This window comes from Monomorium pharaonis, chromosome 4 (assembly GCF_013373865.1).
Source record: "Monomorium pharaonis isolate MP-MQ-018 chromosome 4, ASM1337386v2, whole genome shotgun sequence".
NCBI classification, from domain to species: Eukaryota; Metazoa; Arthropoda; class Insecta; order Hymenoptera; family Formicidae; genus Monomorium; species Monomorium pharaonis.
In genome coordinates this window covers 8,088,808-8,114,829 of record NC_050470.1, presented here as the reverse complement: position 1 = coordinate 8,114,829, position 26,022 = coordinate 8,088,808, and the positions used below count along the sequence as shown (strand labels likewise).

Genomic DNA, 26,022 nt, shown 5'->3' with positions numbered 1-26,022 from the left:
GCATGTGAGCCGGCAGCGATCCTCGGAGTGCGAATAACGCGAGAGAGAGAGAGAGAGGGAAAGGGCGGATCATTATCTCCGGCGCGTAGAGAGCGACGGACATACACGAGCTGAGACGCCTCTCATGGAAGTTTATAACGCGATATTCCGGCATAACGCGGCCATAACGGACCGCCGGTGGCTTCCGGGTGATTTCGCCGTTTTCCTCGCAGACACGGCACCGTCCCGGTCCGGTAGGTGCCTGCGAGGGATGTTTATGGCGTCCGTATATGCATACCAGTATGCAGCAAACTCTTGTGCGATGTCCGGTCTTTCTCTCTCTTCTCCTCCCTCCCCCCTTTCTCTCTCTCTTTCCCATTTTCTAGTCCAGTTTAGCATCCCCGGAGACGGCGGAGAGACACAATTTCCACGAACATACACGTAAAATCCTGGCCGTCGTCGTCATGCCCGACGACCCGTTATTTCGTATTTCATACATTTGATTCGTGCACGAGACGTAACATCCGAAACGGCGTGATGTTTATGTCCCTTAAGTCGCGTGAATAAGGTGTCGCGAATAGAACGAATCTGATAATTATATCATTGCTACGAACATGGAAGTTTTAATATCGAACGTTTTATTATTTTTGATTCTCGAGATATTCTAAGACACGAGGTTGATAATTATATCGCGATTAATTGAAAGATTCTCATGATCCATTCATTAAAATATATTACAAATAAGCATCCTTTATATATTTGAAAATATTATAATACTATTGTAATACTGTTATATCGCGAATATTTATATTACAAATTAATTAACGATCGATTAGAGGAAATATTTACAATAACAATTTCTGAATAATTGCAGAGGATGTAAACGGGGACAGAAAGATGGGAGGAGGCGGAGAGAGACAGAGAGAGAGAGAGAGAGAGAGAGAGAGAGAACTATGTTAGACAAAGTTTACGAACAAAGTATGCTCTCACATAATTAAAATATTTGAAATATTTGATGTTCGAAATATGTGTTCGGAGAGTTTGGGAGCTATTGGATAATGAAATTTCATAATTTGTAGTATAATACAAAAATGACAGGCATATTTGTGTTCTTAAAATAAAATAATGATAAAAATCGCATTTGACAAATTAACAATTAATATGCTAATTTAAATAGAACGGTATTTTATGACATATGTCAAAAATAAGCGCACGTGTACGCCAATAAATGAAATATTAAAATGGACTGGCTACATCATGACATATCCGCTAATTTAATATTAAATATAATTTACGCTTTAATCTCTATATTAATGATTAATATAATGATTAATATAATGATTAATGATATAAAAATATTTGACTAAATAATAAATGTTTAATATATAATTATTGAACATGATTTAAAAAGTATTAATAATCTTGAAATATGAATATATTACGGATACTAGGCTAATTTATAAATTAATTTTGTTTTAATTAACAAAACTAAATTTTTATATTTAAGCGTTACAATAAATATATTTCTATTTTGTTGTATATTTACCACTTATAATAGATAAAATAATTAGATACTGTGGGTAATACTGTTATCTAGAAGAAGCGAGTCAGTATTTATAGCGGAATTTATTAATAAATTCAATAATACAAACAAGAAGTTTACAGTACATTAATATAATAAGAACATAATTTTCCTATTTTAACTTTGTCAATCAGGAACGATATTCGGTAAAAAGTAAAGATATTATCGGGAATATTATTAAAATATGATACAAATGTGTGTATCTTCAAATAGCAAGTAGTACGAACGAGTATTTTTCCGACACAGAGTCTACACGTGGTAATTTTGCGTGCTTCCTCGGGACATGTTGTCTTAGTGTTTATGGCTCCACCACGAAGTCCTCTACGCTTCGGATAGGACTTCGGCTTTGTATCCTATCCTATCCTATCGCGAGCATTCCGACCGCAGAACCAGCGGTGCAAATATATAAAGTCCAAGACTTCTCGAAATGGGGAAACAGGTCAGTGCGGTCGGTCGCTACAGTTTCATAAATTCCATTTTGATTGTCGGCTGTGTAAAGGCACTCGGATATGCTCTCTGCGACATTACCAGTTTATTCTGTGTGTCATAAAATTAATAGACCACGTAGCGCAAAGCTCGCTCTGTTGAGAGGAAAATTCGATGATGTTAAAAAATCGAACTACTTGTACTACAAGATAAATGTTAAATTTATTAATGCAGTATTTTGAAATAGGAATAATTGAAATGAAAGACATATTATATGCACAAAATTTCTTTTATATCTAAAAGCAATGTATAAATTAATACATTTGCTTCTAATAATTCGGATATTTATGAAATTGTTCAAAATGGAATGAATTTTGATTGGAATTATTTAATTACTTCCTAGATTTCTATTGTATTTTCTAGGAGAAATGAAATAATTTTAATCGGAATGTGTTCCGAAAAATTCCATAATACCCTGGTATCAATCTATAAATTTAATAATACATATTTAATAAAATATATGTAGATCAATATAATGCGCATGTATTAAAAATTAAAATCTGAATTTTTTAAAAATTGTACTAATATGTAGAAATATGCATACTTTTTAATTGATACATATTTAAAAGCAATAAAAAATATAATAATTATTTATATAAAAATATTACGTGTGCGAACTGTAATATTTGATGCAATAATCAAATAGTTTTTGCAGTGTAGAATATTTAAAATCAAAGATGTCGGAGTAGATGGTTCTCGAATGTAATTTATATTTCGTTTACATTTAAATCGTAGACTACGACAGTCAGCTGCGCTGCAACGCAAGTTTATCGCGCGTGCTTGTTTATCGCGCGCATTGTAGTGCAGGGTAACGTTGCGCTTTTATCCCGCATAATACACGCGCGTTATCACGCGTTTCGCGGGTAACGCGATTCGAAATTCGGCGAATGCACACTCCTCACGCACAGCCGCGTATAGTCGCGTAGCTGCCATATCGCGCATCGAATTTGTATTACGAAATTACGCGTTGTGGAAAACCCGCGCATAAATGTTTGCGGTATCGACTATGTAGAAATGTTAATCATGCAAATCGATCAAAGGGATCGCGTAGATCTGCGCGAATGTTCCGATTTTCGAGGTTCTTCTGCACGTTAATTGGCGCAAATGCAAAATAATGAACTTATCGTACACCTGTGCTTATTTTAATAAGGTAATTTGTGTATGTTTATACGACTAAATAAATAATATTCTATTTATTAATATAATAATAAAGGCTATATTATAGTTAATTTAGCCTTTATTTTATGTCTTTTATGTTCAAATCTCAACTTACAATTGCAATGCTTTATTATGAAAAATGTCATAGGAGAGGATTTTTATTTTGGTTGTTTACTTCGATTTTTCGCGGAATATTTGTTGAATGTTCCTATATTAGAAATATTTATCAAATATTTCTAATATTAAATTTGCAAAAAAAAATTTTTGCGAGACATCAAACATGTTTATACACTTGTTTTGTTGCTAACGTTAATTTGATTATTTATTTATTTATTCGCATGTTTATCGTAATATTTGTAGCTAGAAAGGCGATTTTAGAGTTGCGACAGTACATCGTATAAATTTTTTATGTATTTTTCACGTTAAAATTTAGAACACATAAAAAATTACATAACTGCTTTATAAAATAAAAGATATAGCTGTAAAATTTTATTACATGTTAATAACAATTTTAATTGTTATCTACTTTTGTGCTAAAATATAAATAATAATATAAGGAAGAGAAAAAGATTTGATTCTTTGCAGACAGGGGTCGTTTGAGACGTAGACAATTTTACCATTTTGCCGATTTTGCCTCAAATTCGGACAACGCACAAAAAAAGTAAAAAATGTTTTATGTTTATATGACTGTACAATCATATTGCTGACTGTTAAAAGAATATATAGACCAAGATTTTGTCAGATTTTTTTAAAGCACAGAAACCCTTTGAAAAATATAACCCTTTATCAGTGACTCACAGTTGGTCTGACTAGTCAGTGAAAAAACAAGTCGGTCTGCGGAGGCTTAATAGCATTTAGAATTTACAAAATATTTGAAAATATTTTGGACATTAAAGAAATACGAAAACTTCCGATATTTCCACGTGCGCGTTATTAAAAAATGAAAAAAAAAAAAAAAAACCCAAACACGTCGCGTCCTCACGTTTCAATCGCAGGTGAATCTCACCTCTGGAAAATCGCGCCGAAGCTGATATCAGTCAGAACGATTCGTCTCGTGACAGACGAAATATTGTATCACGCGAAGTGTTCATATTTTCTCGCTCCACTTTTGCAACGGAGAGTCGCGCACACGTAGTTTTCTCTCCGGAAGAGGAGAAAGACGCGCGCCGCGTCGCTTTTTATGCAGATCCCGCTGCGCTGCGCGCTCTCTCTTTCTCTCTCTCTCTCTCGCTCTCTCGTTTCCGCTTGCTTCGGGGCGGAACATGAAAACGCGCGCGAGCCCGTGAATTCGCGCAGAACGTTGTGGAAAAACGCGTGGAGCCGTGTTTTATCTCGCGACTGCAAACTTCATCTTTGCCTCGGGGACGACAGGAGGGATGCGAGAGCAAGCGGGACGCGACTATCGGAGATTCTTGGAGGCGTTTGGGGCTTCAGCAGCGGCGGAGGCGGCGACGGTGTCGACGATAGCGGCAGCCTTCCTCGACGGATATACACCGGATATTCTCCCGGACAATGGTCGTTCAGGAAGCCATTGATCGGGCCCGCTGCTCGCATAGTTCACGAATAATCGGTGCGCCCGGCGCCGGTAATTATTTCGGCGCGCCGCCGCCGCTGCCGTCGCCGTCGCCGTCGCCGTCGCCGACGAAAAGTTCGTCAAAGTTTCCGAGGAGGCTAATAAAAAAAGCGGGAAATCGATGCGGTAGACGCGGCACACTGAATCAGCATTCGAACTTGCTCCTCCAAGAAGTTGCTCTCGGAATTGTACAATTAAGAGGATTAGCGAGAAGGAATGGTTCTATCCGGTTGAAACGATTGAAGGTATTATCAATTTAAAGATCCAAGCTCCATCGATTCAGTCTCTCCGAAAGTTTTTATACACGATACGAAATATCTTTGAGATACCGAAGTATAGTTCTTATCGCCCGAGCGATTATAAAAGTTAGAATTAATTCCTTTGCGTTTTACGGCCACAGTTAATGATGATCATACGTGTAAAATCACAATTGAATTGTCAAAATTGATTTTAACTGGATCATTGCGTAGAAATGCCAATCCGATGAGTTTAAATAATTCAATGTATGTTCTGTTACGTAAGCTCGAATCCAAAGTTGGAATTGTCGCTCGTATAAATTCTCGAAACATACGAACGCGCGGTTCACAGCCTGTACGGCGAATTTTCGCTCATTCTGTTCCGCGAGGGCCGGTCATTGCGCTCGACATCAGCTGAGTTGGTTAACGCCGACGCACGGTCGCGCGCGATAGTCGATGCATAGAATCGCGTGTCGACGGCGGCGCGGTTTAACGCGATGACTTCATCCGGTCGTTCGTGTATCCAACGGTACGAGAATTTCAGCGCGATATACGCGAGCGCGAGCGAAATACAAACGTGCGAGTGTAAACGCGCGAATGCAAACGCGATGCAGTTGCGAAGCGAAGGCCGGTTCTCGGAGCGCTCGCGACACAAGTAATTAAGCGTCGACAAACTACCGGGGAGGGGAAAAAAGTTTGTTATTTGACTCTTAAAGATCAGAAAAGTTAGGCGACATTTCGTGATGTTACGCCGAGTTTTCTAGATGAAAGTTATGTAAAAAAGAGTGTTGATTCTCACGCATAGAATATTAATTATACTCAAATATATCGTTTATTTAATTACGAAAGAGATATACTATCAAAAAGGAGCTGTTTAAAAACTTTTTTTTTATAACACATCCTTTTTAATACAGAATATGAAATATTTGAGTACAATTAATATGTTAACGCCACCGTATAAAAGGAAGGAGAAAAATTCGAAAGATTAAAAATTCGCTTATAGAAAAATTCGCCGTTCTACAACTTCGAAATCGTTCTGCGGCATTAATCGCGTCGATTAATTAATAATTAAATCAAATGTCACTTCCGGCCAGCATGCCCGCGTAACGATTATTTGAGCGTCCCGCACGATGTGCGTGTATTATATATCTTCACGTGCGCGGTAAAATCGTGCGCGTTATGTCCGTACGGTAATTGCATAAATTGCTTCTAGCACGGCACACAAATATGGTTATTACGGGCATAAGGTTACGGCCATCTGATTACGGTGTATTCATTTGGGCATCCTCCCCCTCTTTTTTTTTTTCGGCGCGCATGCACAGTTTCCGACATTCCGCGGAATGCCCCCACGCGGCGATAAATGGCCCATTCCCCGCGTTAACTGTCCTACTCGCGGCTCGCCGTTTTGTTCGCCGGCGGATAAATAGCGCGGTATATATCATTTTCACCGTGGCAAGATCCACGACGGTCAGGAAGTAATGGAGTTTAAAATATGACGTATTTTTCTGTTACACGCGCTCGCCTACCGTCCCGAGGAAGACAAGTGGCTCTTCAACGCGCTGAGTAAACCGCGCTTTCATGAGCATTTCGTGGAGTACATTCGCATTGTAAACGTATAATAATCTATTATACTTATGCAAACGCGCATCACCCTCGTGTACGGACACGCTGTAATAAATAACCGTCACAGCTTCTTTAATTTCCCCATAAGAACGATCGAATTATTTGAATCGTCAAATACTATATATTTAATGTTGTACACAGAAAAAAAGGATATTATTATTTTGACAATACCTTTAGTTTCAAAATGAAAATCCTTGAAATGAGATTATATTGCGTTAATTAAAAGAAATTTACTTGAATGAAGATTTATTTTAATGTTTTATATAGTTTAATCAAGAAGATTATATTCTTGTTATTTAAGAATAATTTTCTCGAATGGAAATGGAAAAATGTTGGATAGAAAATACTGTTACGTCCGGCAGACTCCACGATTTCCCTTCGTCAGAGGAACAAATAATTTTACAAAAGAAATTCCGTTTCAACGGTCTCCGATAATTTTTATGTGTCTAGGATTAGTCTGTTAGAAACGTAATAACAAACATAGATGGACGAAACGACCAAGTAGATAATTCCGACTCCTTTGAATATTGAGTCAACAAATAATAAATTCTGAAGATAGAAATTCAAAAAACAACCATGGGATCTAAGCAAAGTTTCACGTTTGCTCACAAAAAATGAGCAATAAAGTATCTAAACATAAGCAAAAAATAAATAACCGTTTCCTCCATCTGCAACCCATACCGTAGCGCGTCTAGCACAATAGAAAAAATTATTTATCTCTTAAACCCAAAGGGAAGATAACCTACGCGATAGGTCGGATCCCTTCGATAAAATTGAAAGAATGTGGGAGGAAACAGAGAAACTTTCGACAGATTACTTAACGTATGATTGGGCAAAAAGGAAAAACTATTTCTCCAATAAGAAAACTTAGAATTCACCCACCACACAATCCTGAAAAAGAATCCTACCAATTAGAATATTTGAACCACCTATCTCTGGATCCTCCCCTTGTAAGACTCTATATATATATAATACCAAATCTTGAAGGGAGTCAGTTTTTTTTTTTATACCAGTTAGTAATAGTAGGCAATAGTAGTCAGTAATGAAAGTACCAGTAATAAGAGTTTAGCAGTCAGTAATAGATAGTCAGTAATAGTAATGGAGAGTAAAGTTTTAGAGTTACGTTTTTAGAGTTAGTTAGTTAGTTAGTAATCATGTAGAATCAGTGCGCAAGTAGACTTTAGTGCCGTTCCATCCGGGCAAGAAATCTATTCGATTCCGACAAATTTGCTCGAGAACCAACAATGAGTAAGTCCCACAATCATAATTTCTCTGGTTTTTACGTTATTCATGGTAACATCTTCCTTCCATTTTAATTCTTTAAGACACCCTCCTATTATTTATAAATAATTCTCTCTTAGAGTTTTTCGTCCCCCTTCTTTACTCGGTTTGCGGATGCGAGCCTGGCAGCTCGAGAGTCCGACCGGTCGTTCCGGTGCGCGGATTCAGAGACGGTCATTCGAGAGTCCGACCGGCCGTTCCGGTGCGCGGATTCAGAGACTGTTGCTCGAGAATCCGACCGGCCGTTCCGGTGCGCGGATTCAGAGGCTGTTGCTCGAGAGTCCGACCGGGCGTTCCGGTATGCGAATTCCGCCCTTAGTGTTCGAGAGTCCAAACAACAATTCACGGTTTTAATTTTCAAGAGTCTGCACTTTCCTAACCTTCTCTCTCCGAATTACTTAAGATATAATGTAACTCACAAACAAAAAGCTGCCCATTAGTTTTACACTTCCGAAATTTATATTAATAACCTTTGTGTTTTTTTTTTATTTTATTAATAACCCTTTGTTAAACTTTTAAAACTTTTGTAAACTCAATCGAAAATCTATTTTTATAACCCTTTGCGTATTTTTAAACATTGTAAACTCTTGCGAAATTTATTTAGAACCATTCTTATAATTTAATCTTTATAAATTCATAGCCAACAAATTATGTTAAATCACGACTTCAGCGCTTATTTGTATTTCTTTATATTTTCATTTTTATTTGTTATTAGAATAAATACTTTTGTTAATTTTATGTGAAACTTTATCATTTATTTTAATTAACAACGACCTCGTCTATCCCGAACAAAGACTGCACCTGGTCCGATCCCGAGTTAAAGCGATTCAATTCGTTGACTCGAAACTTGGACCGACGAACGTACGACTCGAAACGGGTTATAGCGGGCCTATCGGCACGTTGACCTATATTTTTGAGTCATAAAAAGTGCGTTCGACCCGAGGCACATACCCTCCTTAAACTGTGTGCCTACGGGAATTCTACACGTTTTGTTACGTTCTTCCCTGCCTTACCTGTTCTCCCTGAGATATCCTTCCTACCGAATAGAGAGTAAAATCCCATAAGGCTGGACGTAACAGAACAATTAAAATTTTTGGGGGCTCGTCCGGGATCAATAGGTGTTGTCTTTGAGAAGGAATAAGATGAGGTCAATTTTGAAATAATGCTGAAGTCGATAATTTATATAAAATCATTTTAGAAAATTAAATCCAGACAATATCCAACTATATGCTTTCGTTCCTAATAAATAATTCCCTGAATTAATTATTTCCTTTTTTCAGTAGACAAATTTGCATGTGAAAATTGCATCAAACTGAACTCTTATTAATATGTATATTTTTGACAACCTTGAAAGAGTAATGATTCAGTCAGTGCACGAAACTAGATATATTTATGAGCGTAAACAAATTAAAATAATATCGAATTCAAATTTTTTTGCTATATTGTAATTCATTGTGATGGTCATTCCTTTATTTAACGGCCAAAAAATATAATCAGCTTTTACCGGAAAAAAGGGGGTAAAATCTATCCCGGCTGTAGAGGTCAAATTTTAATTTACACAATTAGTAGAACAAAAGGATTATAAGTAAAGTGCGTGTTATCCAAGATGAAGATTTCGATAATTTGCCCAATTGACAAAATATTTAGAGCTAAATTTTGGTTTATTTAAAAACTTTTTACAAAGAAAACTAGGTTGCATTTATAAAAAAAAAAATAAAATACATTGTCGTCTTCGTAAATTGAGTAAAAAATAAAAATTACGTAAACAATAAAACTATCGTATAAAATTTCAGAAATGTTCTTTTTCTTAAAATATTAAAATGTCGTGAAATGTTTTATAAAAAAAAAATTTTTTAAATCAGAAATAAAAAAAAAATTTTAGACGCTTGCATAACCATAGCCGATATCTCGTAAATAGAAAGAGAGCTTCGTACAATGGCATATTTCCGATCAGGGCAGGATAATATTTCAGGTAAAAATCAAAGTATTAACCGGTTATGGAAAAATTGCCAGCTCTGTTATAAGAGAGGACACTTAGCCTGTAATTGTAGAACACAAATCCAATGTCAAATTTGCAAAATCCACGGGCATGCAGCCGACAAGTGTTACTTCCGCGATGCTCAATCTCAACAACCCGTTAATGTAGTACAAGAAAATTACGTCATTTGCCAGTTATGTTCTAAACCCGGTCACCATGCTAAATTTTGTAAAATTTATAAAACTAATGAACAAAATAAGCCTTACGTAATCTGTCAATGGTGTGATAAACCGGGTCACACGGCTAATAATTGTTGGAAAAAGCAAAATAAACAATATAACATAAATAAAAAATCAAAAATTGCATGCCAAATTTGTTATAACTTTGGGCATATAGCTAAAGATTGTCGATCTAAATTAGAGCAAACCGCAGTATCTGTAGATTCATTATTCTGTCACTATTGTAAAAAACGAGGGCATCTTCTTAAGAATTGTAAACTACGTATCACAAGTAATAATTATATGAATGAGCCGGAAAACTCCGATGGCTTCCTCGAAGTCAGGTATGCAATTGGGGACCGAACGAGTTCCACATCCATGGGCGTCACAGAAAATGTTAACCAAAATGCTTGGGAACCCCGACCCGTAATGATAAACCTCGACAAACACAGTCGTCCGCCTACTGTTCAGATAAAAATTTGTGAATCAACTTCTCCTATAACTTTCGCATTAGATACAGGTTATGAAATAAATTTAATTAAAGAAAATTTTGTGCCCAAAAATAAAACAATCAATTACGACAACATATTAGAATTAAATGGTATTTACGATTATCCGACTTACACTCTAGGAGAAATTAATTTACTTCTTTACGGAAAGGAAATAACTTTTCATATTGTAACTAACGACTTTCCGATCTTACAACCAAGTATATTGGGCAATGATTTTTTTTATCAAACTTCCGCAAAAATAAATTATGCAAAGGGACATTTAGACGTTTTTGGAATTAATCTACCCTTCTTTTCACCTGAAATGATTATAGTAGCACCACGATTAAAATCGCCATTTTATATTAGAGTAGAAAACCCTGAAATAAGAATCGGGGATATACCTAGATTAAAAATAGCGCATGGAATTTATGCGATAGAAACTCTAGCGGAAGTTAGCTCAGGAAAGGCGTATATAGATGTTGTAAGTAACTTGGACGAAGAAATAGAAGTCCAGGTACCAACCCTACGTCTTAGATCTTTCTCAATTGTTGATCAAGAAGTCTCTAATAAAATTTATGAGGAAGAAATAAAAGAAAATATTAACAATAAAGATAAAACGAACAACAATTGTAACGTAAATTTGAAAAACGATGAAGACAAAATTATAAATGAAAATAAAAACATAATAGAAGAAGAGAATAAAACAATAAATAAAGAAATTCAGATGTTAAATAAAAAAGAAGGGATAATTGAAAACAAATCCGAAGACGAAATTGAAATTAAAGAAAAAGATAAACATACACTAACACAAAAAAATAAAAATTTGAAGGAAAAATCTATTCTAGAACAAAAATCAGGCTCCTATGCCTCTCCCGAAGTTCTAGATTCCCGAATTGGAGGGGGAAATTACCAAACCCCTCGTGAATTAAGTAGTGATCCAAAAGTCGTTGGAAATGAGGATTTCCATATCTCTCCTGGATTGCCCAGAGATCCAAGAATTCTTGAGGAGGGAAGTTACCAAACCTCTCTTGAATTGACCAGAGATCCAAAAATCCATGAGGGAGGAGATTTTCAAACATTCCTCGGGCTGCCCAGGGATCCAGAAATCCTTGGAGGGGGAAGTTACCAAACCTCTCCTGTTTTAATTGATGATCCAGAAATCCTTGGAGGGGGAAGTTACCAAACCTCTCCTGTTTTAATTGATGATCCAGAAATCCTTGGAGGGGGAAGTTACCAAACCCCTCGTAAATCAATAAATAATTCTGAAATCTTAAAGGGAAAGGAATATCAAATCCCCCTTAAAAATTATGATACAATAAAGGAAGATCTCCAAAATTCTATAATGTATTCTTCAGTCGATTGCAAGGAGGGAAGCAACCAAACCTCACTATGTAACACGACACGATTTTTCTTAAAGGAGTCAAAAACAAAGAGCTCCTTAGTTTATCTAAAAAAATTAAAATTCACAAGAATCGGAATAAATATAAAAAATAAATATAATAAAAATAACAATTCTCATATTGCTATCGAAGAGCTTATAAGAAGAACTAAGTTTTATAATGCAAGAAAATTATATGATTCCAAGAAGAAAAATAAACCACTTTCAAAAATCCTTGTATCAATGCAAGTCCAATCACAGAAGATAATAGAAAAATTTATGCGGAGAAGAAAATCGAAACATAAAGAAGAAATAAACAGCAATGAAATTAATGACGATAAAATTCTTAACCTTAATGATCCGGAAAATGCAAAATTAATTTCCACGATACTGAAGGACTCCAATGAAAAGGACAAAGGCTACGAAGACTTCAACTTCTCTGATGAAAAAAGGGGAGATTCATTATCTAACGATGTACCTGTTAAGAACTCTAACCAAATGTTATTTACATACGAGGAAATGTATCAACCGCTAAAATTACAAATTAAAGAAAAGATATCAGTCCATGAGTCTTTTAAATCTAACAAAATACAATTTCAAGACCGAAGAAATTATAAATTTATTACTATTTTATACTACATTATTAGTATGATTACTACATTGTTATACATTTATCATTACATTTGTCAACATTTGTCAAAATTATTCAAGAGCTTGAAGAAATATAAATACGAACCTGAGGAAATCGAGAACAGAAATGATCCCCCGGACAAAGGATACCTTACCTACGATGAAGACATAAAAGACAAGAAACAACTAGATTCGCAAGAACAAAAAAATAAAATTGAAGATAGAAATGATCCTCCAGACAAAATAAATGATATCAAGGATGATGGAAGAACACGCGACAAGGACGAAGAACTAAAAAAGGATGAACAAAACCAAATTCTAAGCAAGTTACGAATAAATCCTCCACTAGTAATATACAACTATTTAAAAATATTACAATCAATATCCACAATCTGTTAATATTATAAAAAATAATATACGCACTTCAACTATATCGACGAGAAATCTTTAGATCCCAGCCTATGAAAAAAAAAAACAACAAGATTCTAATTCTAAGTTTTCTTACATTGAATAAACTAAAAATAAAATTTAAAAAATTATACAGCCTACTCATCAGCAAGAGATAACAAAAGGCTACAAATTGACAATATTTGGAATCCTTAAAAAGCCTCTAAAACCATGAAAATATTTTGCAAAATAATAAGTTATATTACCTCACTTTCAAATCACATGCTGCGACATGTATCTCTATCCATTTAATGGATCCTTGAATCACATGCTACGTCATGTAGGAAAATTTATACACTACATCCTTCTTCATCATTTCTAAACAATTATCCCGCCACACAAAAAGGAACCCGAGAAGAATAGATACGAATCCTTAGGAAAAAGGGGACAATAAATGCAACAATAATCTAAGCTCAAGCATCATGGCGAGAGCGAAGACAAACAAATAATTATTGGCTGGAATCAAGATAAAAGACATCCAGCACATCACAAAGGATAGCAGCATATGAAATATAAATTTATAGTAGATAAGGAATAGATAATTGTAAAATTCTTTAATAATGTCAATTGTTAGTTTTATTCTTATAATACCTTTATTTTCGCGACAAAAATAACATATAATTTTAGCTTATAATTGAAAGAATAACAAATAGAATAATAATTACGTAACCAAGATTGAATAATAAAAAAAAAAATATATAGATAAAAAAAAAACTAAGAATCTTTAATTTTTTTTTTTTTTTAATTTAAAAATATTCCTAAAATTTGTAAAAGAAAAATAATTGTGTTAAAGAATCAATATATTCAAAGGTTTTAACTAAGCTACAAGCTTTAACTCAATATTCAATCTTATTTATAAGCCTAATAAAATCTTAGTTTGATAAGATTCTATAATCTAAGTAATCGTTATTATTGCGTCAAAACAAAATATTCCGTTTAGAAATTTCGCGTGACAAGTCGAATGAATGATATACAATAATTGTCCACGCTGCAATTGCGTCTTTTCTTCATATATAAACCAAGTTAAATTATAAAACGAAGTAGAAAAATAACCAAGAAATATAATATAACTTAAGCGAATCAGACATTAATGAATATTGGAATTCATATTTAAGATACCTTTTCTCTCTATCAATATTTTCATCGACATTAAAGTTACATATATTAATAATTTTATATCTTCATTGTTTTATACTAAACATTAATTTAAGGTTCAAATTTATATTGCATATTTGAATAAGATGTAATGTTACGAAAACTTGTTACATAACATTGTTCCATATTGCCAAAATAAGGCAATTTTAGAATTTAAATGTTACTATAAGACAAATTAATCATAGTGTTTCAGAAGTTTTCCTTTTCTATTAAAAGGAGATATATGAATATAATATAATAAATGCTTAGATAAAAGAATAAATTAAAATAAAATTATTTGAATAATAACAATTTAAATAGATCACCTGAGTGTCAAAAACAAATCCGGCAAAATGCCGCTTTACTCTTACAAATTTTAAGCGAAGAATGAAACCTCGCTAATTGATTATTTGATCCAATTCCGGCACTTGATGCCGTTCAGATGTGTTGCTCTGTTTGAGAACTCATCTTCTGCAAAATCATAACTACTCTAACCCTGCGCGAAGATATCGGCAGGATGAATTGATTATTTGTCGCCCTCCTGAAATTAATATAAAAGAATTTTATTTGATGCAATATAAAAAGTATAACAGTGGTAAAATTGGCGACACACCTATATCAACAAATGTTGATATGCCTGTGGAATGCGATGCACAGGATCGAGAAATACTCAATTGTCTCTGGACAAAATCCGTTCTTAATGAAAAAAAAAAAAACCAAGGAAAAAGGGAGAATAGAAAAACCTAGTTGACACTCACGTGATTCTAAAATATTTTTAGAAAAAAACAAGAAAAAAAAACATAACGGTAATAATAATTTTAGAAAAAAAAGGGAAAGCTTCGAAATATATTTAATACAAATTTTTTTTAATTAAGAAAATTTATAAATTAAAAGCGCGTATACATGCGTAAAACAACTTATTAAGTGAATTATAATCATTATCTACTGCGTAAAAATGTGCGTACATACGAATAATCTGATTTAGAAATTAAAATAAAACATACACGTGTAAAGAAAGACGAAAGAGCAAGAAAGGATTTTAAAGATTGCCTTTTCCTTCCTCTTTCTTAAGAGACAAGCGTTGATATAAATAAATACCTAAACGAATAAGGAAAGATAGGATATTAATGCGATACAAAATAAATATAATAATCCATGAAAAAGAGAAATCGTTGCTCAGCCTATTAAATTCTGCAAATGTTGTGTTCATACGCCCCCAACATTTGTCTAAGGCGGGGAGTGTTACGTCCGGCAGACTCCACGATTTCCCTTCGTCAGAGGAACAAATAATTTTACAAAAGAAATTCCGTTTCAACGGTCTCCGATAATTTTTATGTGTCTAGGATTAGTCTGTTAGAAACGTAATAACAAACATAGATGGACGAAACGACCAAGTAGATAATTCCGACTCCTTTGAATATTGAGTCAACAAATAATAAATTCTGAAGATAGAAATTCAAAAAACAACCATGGGATCTAAGCAAAGTTTCACGTTTGCTCACAAAAAATGAGCAATAAAGTATCTAAACATAAGCAAAAAATAAATAACCGTTTCCTCCATCTGCAACCCATACCGTAGCGCGTCTAGCACAATAGAAAAAATTATTTATCTCTTAAACCCAAAGGGAAGATAACCTACGCGATAGGTCGGATCCCTTCGATAAAATTGAAAGAATGTGGGAGGAAACAGAGAAACTTTCGACAGATTACTTAACGTATGATTGGGCAAAAAGGAAAAACTATTTCTCCAATAAGAAAACTTAGAATTCACCCACCACACAATCCTGAAAAAGAATCCTACCAATTAGAATATTTGAACCACCTATCTCTGGATCCTCCCCTTGTAAGACTCTATATATATATAATACCAAATCTTGAAGGGAGTCAGTTTTTTTTTTTATACCAGTTAGTAATAGTAGGCAATAGTAGTCAGTAATGAAAGTACCAGTAATAAGAGTTTAGCAGTCAGTAATAGATAGTCAGTAATAGTAATGGAGAGTAAAGTTTTAGAGTTACGTTTTTAGAGTTAGTTAGTTAGTTAGTAATCATGTAGAATCAGTGCGCAAGTAGACTTTAGTGCCGTTCCATCCGGGCAAGAAATCTATTCGATTCCGACAAATTTGCTCGAGAACCAACAATGAGTAAGTCCCACAATCATAATTTCTCTGGTTTTTACGTTATTCATGGTAACATCTTCCTTCCATTTTAATTCTTTAAGACACCCTCCTATTATTTATAAATAATTCTCTCTTAGAGTTTTTCGTCCCCCTTCTTTACTCGGTTTGCGGATGCGAGCCTGGCAGCTCGAGAGTCCGACCGGTCGTTCCGGTGCGCGGATTCAGAGACGGTCATTCGAGAGTCCGACCGGCCGTTCCGGTGCGCGGATTCAGAGACTGTTGCTCGAGAATCCGACCGGCCGTTCCGGTGCGCGGATTCAGAGGCTGTTGCTCGAGAGTCCGACCGGGCGTTCCGGTATGCGAATTCCGCCCTTAGTGTTCGAGAGTCCAAACAACAATTCACGGTTTTAATTTTCAAGAGTCTGCACTTTCCTAACCTTCTCTCTCCGAATTACTTAAGATATAATGTAACTCACAAACAAAAAGCTGCCCATTAGTTTTACACTTCCGAAATTTATATTAATAACCTTTGTGTTTTTTTTTTATTTTATTAATAACCCTTTGTTAAACTTTTAAAACTTTTGTAAACTCAATCGAAAATCTATTTTTATAACCCTTTGCGTATTTTTAAACATTGTAAACTCTTGCGAAATTTATTTAGAACCATTCTTATAATTTAATCTTTATAAATTCATAGCCAACAAATTATGTTAAATCACGACTTCAGCGCTTATTTGTATTTCTTTATATTTTCATTTTTATTTGTTATTAGAATAAATACTTTTGTTAATTTTATGTGAAACTTTATCATTTATTTTAATTAACAACGACCTCGTCTATCCCGAACAAAGACTGCACCTGGTCCGATCCCGAGTTAAAGCGATTCAATTCGTTGACTCGAAACTTGGACCGACGAACGTACGACTCGAAACGGGTTATAGCGGGCCTATCGGCACGTTGACCTATATTTTTGAGTCATAAAAAGTGCGTTCGACCCGAGGCACATACCCTCCTTAAACTGTGTGCCTACGGGAATTCTACACGTTTTGTTACGTTCTTCCCTGCCTTACCTGTTCTCCCTGAGATATCCTTCCTACCGAATAGAGAGTAAAATCCCATAAGGCTGGACGTAACAATACTGTATGTTTAAATCGAAGATTTTTTTAGAATAAAATTATCAAAATAATAATATTATATTTCTGAAATAACAACTATAGTATTGAAATAAGGCTATAATATTGTTGAAATTCAAAATTTTCAAATCCTTCTAAGAAGATTATATATCGTTGCGTATATATGAGACAATGAATGCGTTCGTATGAACATATAAGAGTTAATTTGACACTTGCTTTTTTTCTGTGTAACATTTTTAATAGGGTGATATTTTTTTTATACATATTGTAATAATTTTTTTACTGGAAAAATTTTTATTTATTCATGATCTGGACGATCTTACGAGAGGTGACTATTCGCCAGGGCACTTGGTAGCATACACTCCGAGCTGCCACGTGAAAATGATCCCGACGTATCCTACGACTCAGCTACGCCTCTTTAGCACCCGATCCGCGGCCATAAAGATACCTCTCGCAGATAGGACCTGCATCGAGCTCGGTTGCCGACATTCTCGTACGTTACAGACATACGCGGGAATTTACAGAACCATAAAAATATACGACCTAGCAGTGCCTTGCCTTAACGCCAATGGGAAATTATGGCGGACTTTGTGCAGTGGACAAATCACGGCGGTCCCTTGAAATAATGCTTTCGACTTTCTGCGCGATCGGTTCAACCGCGACGGGAAATCTTTAATACACCATTAAGTATAATGCTAATACAACGCATACAATAATCCTAATTACCAGCTTCATAGCTCGCTGCAGTGCCCCCTTTCCCCGATACTGATTGTTAATAATTAGCAATTATCGATCAGCGCTGGTAGCGAGAAATTGAGGAAAATCGTTGTAGCTATCAACTGCGGGTCAACCAATTCATATAGATACCGTTTGATATTTAATCAACTGCCAACGCATGCCACGTATGCTGTGTAAACTTCATTCGTTTTAGCTAGTCGAATTTAATCGCGCACGCCCGAAGAGTTTATTCCGCTGAAAATAAACTCTTTAGATGTGCGCGATTCCTGTTCCCTAAATACGGTTACGAATAAACTGGTGTATCGTTTAATATTTACACGGATTTATGGAAAAATGCTTCGTATGCGTTTCTCGAAATCCCGTATCGACCTGTTTACATCGATGTGCGATGTAATTTACTCTTGTACACAGTATGGCGTAATTTTACCTTTTCACTTAGTGCTAATCCCCCGCTACCACTGGAGCTACATTTATTACTCTTATATTACAATTAAGGAATACGTAGATTATTATAATTTGTTTGGCATTTTTATTCTCATTATTTTATATGATTTAAATAGATTTTGTATACATTTCTGTTAAAGATAAAATTTTCGAAGCGTTTTAGATAACGTAAATTCGAACATAAAAGCCGAACTAAATTCGCTTTGAGGATTAAGCTCGCTTCTCTTGAAGTAGGCATCCAGGTACATTGCTCAAGCACAGCACGCTCAGCAGCAGTGAAATGATCGTCGCTGTTTGCTACGCAATTGCACGCGCATCGTGTCTCAGCTGCGGATGTTTGCGATCGAGTGTATAAACAGCGAACAGAAATGTACAACTTGAGAGAGAGGGAGGGAGGGAGGAGGAGAGAAGGAATATACGAAGGGGAATAAAACCGTGCCGGGGAGATATCGGAGGTGACGCGTTATCGCGATCGTAATTCTTGGTGAAGGGCAAGGAACGATCTGCGGCGTTTCGCACTTCCGGTTGCGCGTCGTAAAATCCCAAGCCATCCGGTGCAGCCGTCACAGCTGTTCGTATATGAGCGCAGCGCTCCAGATCTATTAGGGGGAAACGTATTCGCGGATCGACGCCGTAAAGCGCACCCGCCGATTGCATAAACGCAAACGGCAAATCGTCAATTTCAAAACGCAATATAGAGGTTGACTTTCGATTGCGAGAATTAATATGCAGTACATCGTTCGCGTCGTGCCGTTGCGGCAACCGAGTGGTTCCTGTGGAAGAAAAGGAGAAAGAGTCTAATTAATATTGCAATACATTAATATTAATTAACTATGATAATAGAAACGGCTATTAAAAATCACATTATCAATTAAAAATATAATAATTTTAACATAAAAATATGACATTGAATAGTTTTTTAAGTCCCGTTTAAAAAAAAAAAAAATGTTGATCTCGAAATCTCGTTAAATAATATGTGTCCGAAAAAATGTTGCCAACTTTGCCTCTTGGCTTCTTTTTTGTTGTTGTTAAGAAAAACAATCGAGGTATCATAATTGATCGAGTTACAGGAGTGGACACCCTCTACGTCGCGTATCGAGACCAAACTCTATTTCCAGGTCACGCTTCGACTTCATATTTTGCGTCAACTGGTCGTAGACATTATTTTTGCTCATACCCAATTTCTCGCCACCTCGCGCGATACGACTCCGGCGGAGATTACCGCGCCGGAATGGATGAAGGAAAGCTCTATCTTTCGAGATACACGGCGTTTCGTCGGGATCGCCCGGCCACGAGGAGCCACGCTCTATCTCTGATCGAGAGCTATACCTACGGATATACCCGGGGTCGCCGTGCGACGGAATCTGTTCCTCGTAAACCTGCTTCTCCTCCCGCACCCTCCCCCCGTATATCGTGTTTCCGAGCGTCGAATCGAGTCGCCGTTTTCTCTCGTTTCTCGAGCGTCGGGCCGCGCCATCCGTCCTCGTAACGTCAACGTTCATTTCTTCCGTTTTCTCGCGAAAAAGGGATGGAGGAGGAGGAGGAGGAGGAGAAGGGGTCGGTCTACAGGGTGGCTGGAAGAATGATTCGAAGGTATCCTCCGATCGTATCCACGGGCTTCCTTCGAAAGGAAGCGGATTGTCTTCTGCTCGGAATCTTGACTATTTCGTCCTGATTCGAAGGCTTAACGGATGTTTGTCCGATGTGAAACAACGATGGGTGGTCGTTACTTCTCGTTTCCCGTCCTTTCGACCTGAAACGTGGACATTCATTTTGGAAGTATCCGTCTTTTCTCTCCCGTCGAATTATTCCCCCTGTCCCCCCCGAAATCGGTCCCCGAAAATTAAAAATCAAATCGGATAGAATAACCTTGGCGAGCGACGATTCGAAAATGATTTCTCTCGACCTATAATTTTCCGGAAGAAATATTTTATACCAGCCGGAGGATTACGCTGACATGTAAAACAAGTATTGCAGAGGTTTTAGAGATATTCAACTGGAACGACACGGTGTACATCCGCGTGCACCGCTTTTATTCGGTCTCGCTGTTGTTGCGGCAAGTATGCCGCGCGTTATCTTTTCCGCCGAGTTTACACATAAATTGGAGCTGGCGTCTCGATAAACTTTTTCCAGCGAGGATTCGCTTCGCTTCGATTCAACCTACATGTTGCTCGTACAGATTCGCGGCGGATTCGTTATAAATCGAAGTCGATCGGCTTTAAAGACGGGAAATATAGAGTGATCGTTTACCACACAAATTATATAAAATTTGCTTGCCAAAACGAACAGCAAAATGCAACGTTACAAAAATATTCCAGTACAATATTTGCGAAATATCGCCAGTTTTCTGCCACTATGCAACTGCGATTGTGGCGAAAAATTGTTGGCGGGGTCAACGAGCGATTGGGGGGAAAAAAGAGAGAATCTGGAAAGGAATCAACCACTACGGCGCCCCTCGGCGGTAGTAACGACTTTTTAAATGACGGCCACTTAATGGCAGCGGTGGAGACTCGTTTCGAATTTGATGCTACGCGCCGCGGTGATCCAGTTTGAGCTTTGTCGCGCCGCTGCCGGGTTGCGCGCGTCAATCGCCCTCGTAAATCCGGCACTAACACGCGCCGGAGTCGCTCGGCGGAACATCTTCCTTTATGCGCGGCAATAACGACGATCGATATTGCACCGCCAACAGCAACAGCAACAACAGCCAAAGGAATCTTCGTTCCTGAGACGGGAGTGCGTCATCGCTTTAGGCTTCGCGCGGGGTATAGTTAATACAGATAACGTCGATCCCCTCCTGCCGGTTCACCGACTTTGCTATCAGGCGTAAGCCTGATTTGCAACGTGCTGTAATCTCACGTCGAGATTGCCGCTGCAATTATAAATTCCGCCTCTGACAGTACATCGAGCGCAGTTAGCGGAGACCTCGTGCGTCTATGAAATGCAATTATTATTAATCTCGTGTTTCAGGCTAATTCGCCGTCGAATTAGGCGACGGACGAGAGAGCGGAGATTTATGTTTTAGCATGCGGCATGAATATTTTATGTCCTTACGACGAAGGGTATAAAAAGGCTGGATAAAAGATGCGCGACAACATAAATCCGAAATGTTGTGTTATCGCATGTAAAGTGTTCAAATTCCAAGACCGTCGAAGGAAGAGATCGTACGAAACAGAATGAATCATTGGATGTGTGGAAATTTACACGTTAGCATACGCGAGAACTGAATTTTCTCTCCCCTTTGAAAAAAAAAAAAAAAAACTCTAAACACTTTTAACGGACGATTACAACGTTATTTACAATGTACTCTGACAATTTGACTCGCGCATGTTTTCTATTCTCAACCGTACGTTGCGAAGTTGATAAATGTCCGCTAAATGGCATAAACTCTGATAATTGATAACCGCTAAACCGTCGGAGTGCGGTAATCGCGCGTTCGGGAGAGGGAGGCTTCGCGCCAGAATTCAGTTATTTATCACCGCGCGAAGGCTTGGATAGTGTAAGAGGGAAGGAGTTTCGCGGCGAAACGAGCCGAGGCTCGTAAAGCCGACGCCGTGTTTGCTGACGATATCCTTCGATGAAAGTTTCCGCGAGCGCGCGACAGAAACTCGACTCGAACTCCCCGGCGAACTCGTTCGGCCCCGGCGCGGCGAGTGAATCGGAGAATAGACGGGCATAGGCCGGGGGGGCCGATCTCTCTTTAAACCAAACTTCATAGAACGACCGACGTGGCGCACAACACGTTCCTTCGCGCTGCGAAACTATACCGCCGCCGCCGCCGTCCTACCTTGGGGTTGGCGAAGGCCAAACTGGAAAGTTCTCGTTCGCGCACACACGAACGAGCAAATATTAATTTCTCACGATAATGGCGAAACGAATATTACTTCGGCACATTTGTTTATTATTTAATAATTAATACGCTATTCTCGCGACGACTTTTTAGGGGAGAGTTGCCGAATGCGTACTATTTTAATTATTATTCTTTTATTATATTTCCCATTTGGCAATAATTTGCAAATAAATTGTTGGAAACGTTGGAAATTGTATGTTTCAGGTACTTATTATTATTACAATGTTTGACATACCTTTCTCAAATAATGAATTAATTTATTATAAGTTGTAACATGCTGCAAAATTATGCGATTTAGGGGCAGCTAGTTGTACCTGTGGATTTCATAAATCATGTCGCGAAAGTATTAAAATGATAAATTACAATAACTAAAAATATAAGAATTATTAACTATATATAACGATTTTTATTAATAATTTATCGAAGTAATGCATTAAGTATGTAATAAATAATAACAAATAGTGGAAAAATTTGGATATTGAAATAAAACTGACTTGAATTTATTTTTGTAATTGACATCTTTTTATTTATATCAATTATTAATTTATTATCACTTATCTTACAAAATTTTATATTAATATTTATTGTAAAAAATGGTGATAGTACGATTTTTAGAAAACTTGATAGATTTTATAAAAATATCGATTTATCTGTATAATAATTGTAAAGATGTACATACAATAAATATATAATGTACTACAATAAATCTTTTCTTATGAACATATAACAATTCAGAATAAAGTTATATGATTGTATGACGATATTATAAGCTACATAAATAAATAAAAATTTAGCATTTTGATTGTTATATCTGATCGTTTAAAGTTGTTAGCACACATAAAACAAAAAATGTAATTTATTAAATTTTTGTTTATATTACTAATTTTTATTTATTTTATTTTTTGTTTTCATATTTATATTTATATTCCATATTTATAAAAATATTGCTTATATTAAATAAAAGTATGAAATATTGAAGTACGATTTAAAGCAATCAATGTGCGTTCAACAACTTTGCCTTTTACATCAGCGGTCGATCTTAGATGGTATCTTCATACGCGTTAATACCAAGAATTTAATTTTAACGAGTAAATTACGAGTAGTTTACTATCTGCTATAGTTACCGTATAGGCTCTTCTTCAGTGCAGTAGAGCATCATAAAACCATGACGATGTAGGTTAATGATGAAGCGGTTTGTGCGAGAACGAGAAATTTTTATTATTATCTCGTTCGTTAGAAATTTACTGTTAATTTACTGGCAGTCTTCTAAAGTGCTCTTACGTATTGGAGATAAAGTGCAACTTGAAAAGTATCAAACCTTACGAGCGTTTAATTTGCCGGGGTTTAATTTAACTGTCTGCCATCCTGAAATACTGAATTTTTCATTTTATATTTATAGGGATAATTAAATCTAAATAATTATTATATGTTAAATTTAGATAAGATTTAATTGTGAACATAATGCTTTTTTAATAAATTACTTTTTAAAAAATTTTATGATAGTCGCGTAATAAAAGACCATAAGGAAGTTCCATGTCGAATTAAGTTAGTACGAAGATTAAGATCACATAGAAATGATTGTATTTTAGAAATGCGACTTTTAGTTCTGTGTGATTAAAAAAAGTTTTCATTTACGATCTTTGCGGACGGAGGACTTTCCGCAAGAATCGCCTTACTGTCAATCATCATCTCGACGCGAGTCTCGTCGCGCGTAATGCTTCTCCTCGTCAAAGCTCAGTCATTGTCGCTGGCGGGACTACTTAGCAAGCGAATAGTTAAATAATTGTCGTCTCGAAAAGGCTGAGTCAGTTGTCGGAGGAGGAGGAGGAGGAGAAGGCGATAGGACGGAACTTGCAGGATTGCGAATCAGTAAAGCACGACGCGTCGAGCACACGTCGGTCTTCATCCTGACAAATCGTAGTAAATAGACAAAGATACGTTCGCTCGCTCGCGACGCGATCCTTTCTACGGCTTTTGCTGGGTTCTCGTTGTAATTTAAAGGAGGATCAAAAGTGCTCTCTCGCCGACAAACACTTCGCTGACTCCTAATTGGTTCTTGTGCTGTTAGCGGGTAGCGAGTGCATAATCAAGACCGTGTAGCGAAGACGACAACGTTTCGCGTTGTTGCAAGACGTAATACAGTTCATAAAGACGCGCGAGGCACGAAGGGAATAATGGTAGAATTCAATGCTTGGCTTTGTGCGCGAAAGAGGCTGACGTTCATCGAACTTCCGCGACGGCTTGGGAGATTTGTCGCGTTCCCCGGCCGCGACTCCCTTGTTAACCGATTCGTGCCGTACGTGCGGATCTGGAGGGATCGGCGCGGGCTTAGAAACCTGCACGCGTCATCTTACATTTGTTTGCCGTGTTCGTACGAACGGAGCGAGACGAATAGCGGAATACGTTCGCTCGAGATCTTCGCGGGGCAATTACGAGCGATGCGTCAGCTTCGCAGAGACCGAGATGCGAAACGCGTTAATATCGAAACACGTTGAATTGGTCCCTTTATTCTTAAAATATCTCGCTACTTTTGAAAATTGGAAATATACGAATACGTGGAAATTAATTGGATATTAAGGTGGAAAATTGGATGTCTAAATGTTGCATTGGACAATTTTTATCTTGTCGAATTTGCGTATCAAATCGCAACGTTACGTAATCGTTTTCAGTTTCAATCCAGAGGGCATTAGTTTTCGAAAAAGGGCACGCATCGCAGTGGAAATTTGCACGACGTGGCCAAGGCGAAAGAATGCGTGACGGGTTGTTACGGCGGGTTACATTACGAAAGGAGAAGACTGTCGGGGAGATATCGAGTCTGTGCTCGGCCAGAGATTGGGAGACGGAGAGACAGAGGAGGAGTGAGGGAGAGAAATAGAGGACGGCTGGGAAAATGCTGATCCGCATTCCCGAAACGCCCGGTATTCCGGCGGTATTGCGCGAAATTGCTGCACTCTGTCCGCGTCATTCCTCGACTGCAGAGCAACACGGTTATTCTCTTTCCTCTCCCCCCCGCTCGAGTTACAGCCCCTAGTCGACCGACCGACCGTCCGTCCGTCCGACACGCGTGTGAGAACGCGCGTGTACGCGATATATATGTATACGCGGACACGGGATGAGCGAGGCGCTTCACGATCACGCTTATTCTCGTGCACACATTTTCCTGCGTCTGCCTGGCCTGGAAGCCTTAGTCGCCGTCGGTGCCCCATATGCTGCTGTCGACTTTTCGAGGTGGAAAGGTCAGCTCTGGCTTGAGATATATCGGCTATCCTGTACCCCCGGCGTCCAGGGCGCGTTTTCGTGAAGGAATGCCGTGATGATTTCCGTGGAAAATGGAAATGTAGAAGATTTAATAAAATCAGGAAAGAATTATAGCGGATCCTGATAAGAATACTTGTCAAATATGCTAACTGAAACTATTAATTTCAACCGTGTTAGAAGCGTTTTTATTCGATACATCAGATGAGTTAGGGTAAATTTGGATAAGGGGGTCATAGTTTTTTTTTTAATGCAAAAAACATAGTTTGATTTTTTAAAATTTTTAGTATTTAT

General features: G+C 37.1%; 2 protein-coding genes across 2 annotated transcripts in view; both read left to right on the top strand.

Moving 5' to 3' along the window:
- The window catches only part of LOC105837632 (lachesin), a 176,915-nt gene that overhangs the window by 44,109 nt on the left and 106,784 nt on the right, over nt 1-26,022 (top strand). The window lies entirely within an intron of this gene.
- LOC118645268 lies at nt 9,716-13,088 on the top strand. The gene is made up of 2 exons (XM_036286017.1): nt 9,716-11,710; nt 11,765-13,088. The coding sequence occupies exons 1-2, from the start codon at nt 9,854-9,856 to the stop codon at nt 13,010-13,012; spliced, it is 3,105 nt and encodes a 1,034-aa protein (XP_036141910.1). The 5' UTR covers nt 9,716-9,853; the 3' UTR covers nt 13,013-13,088.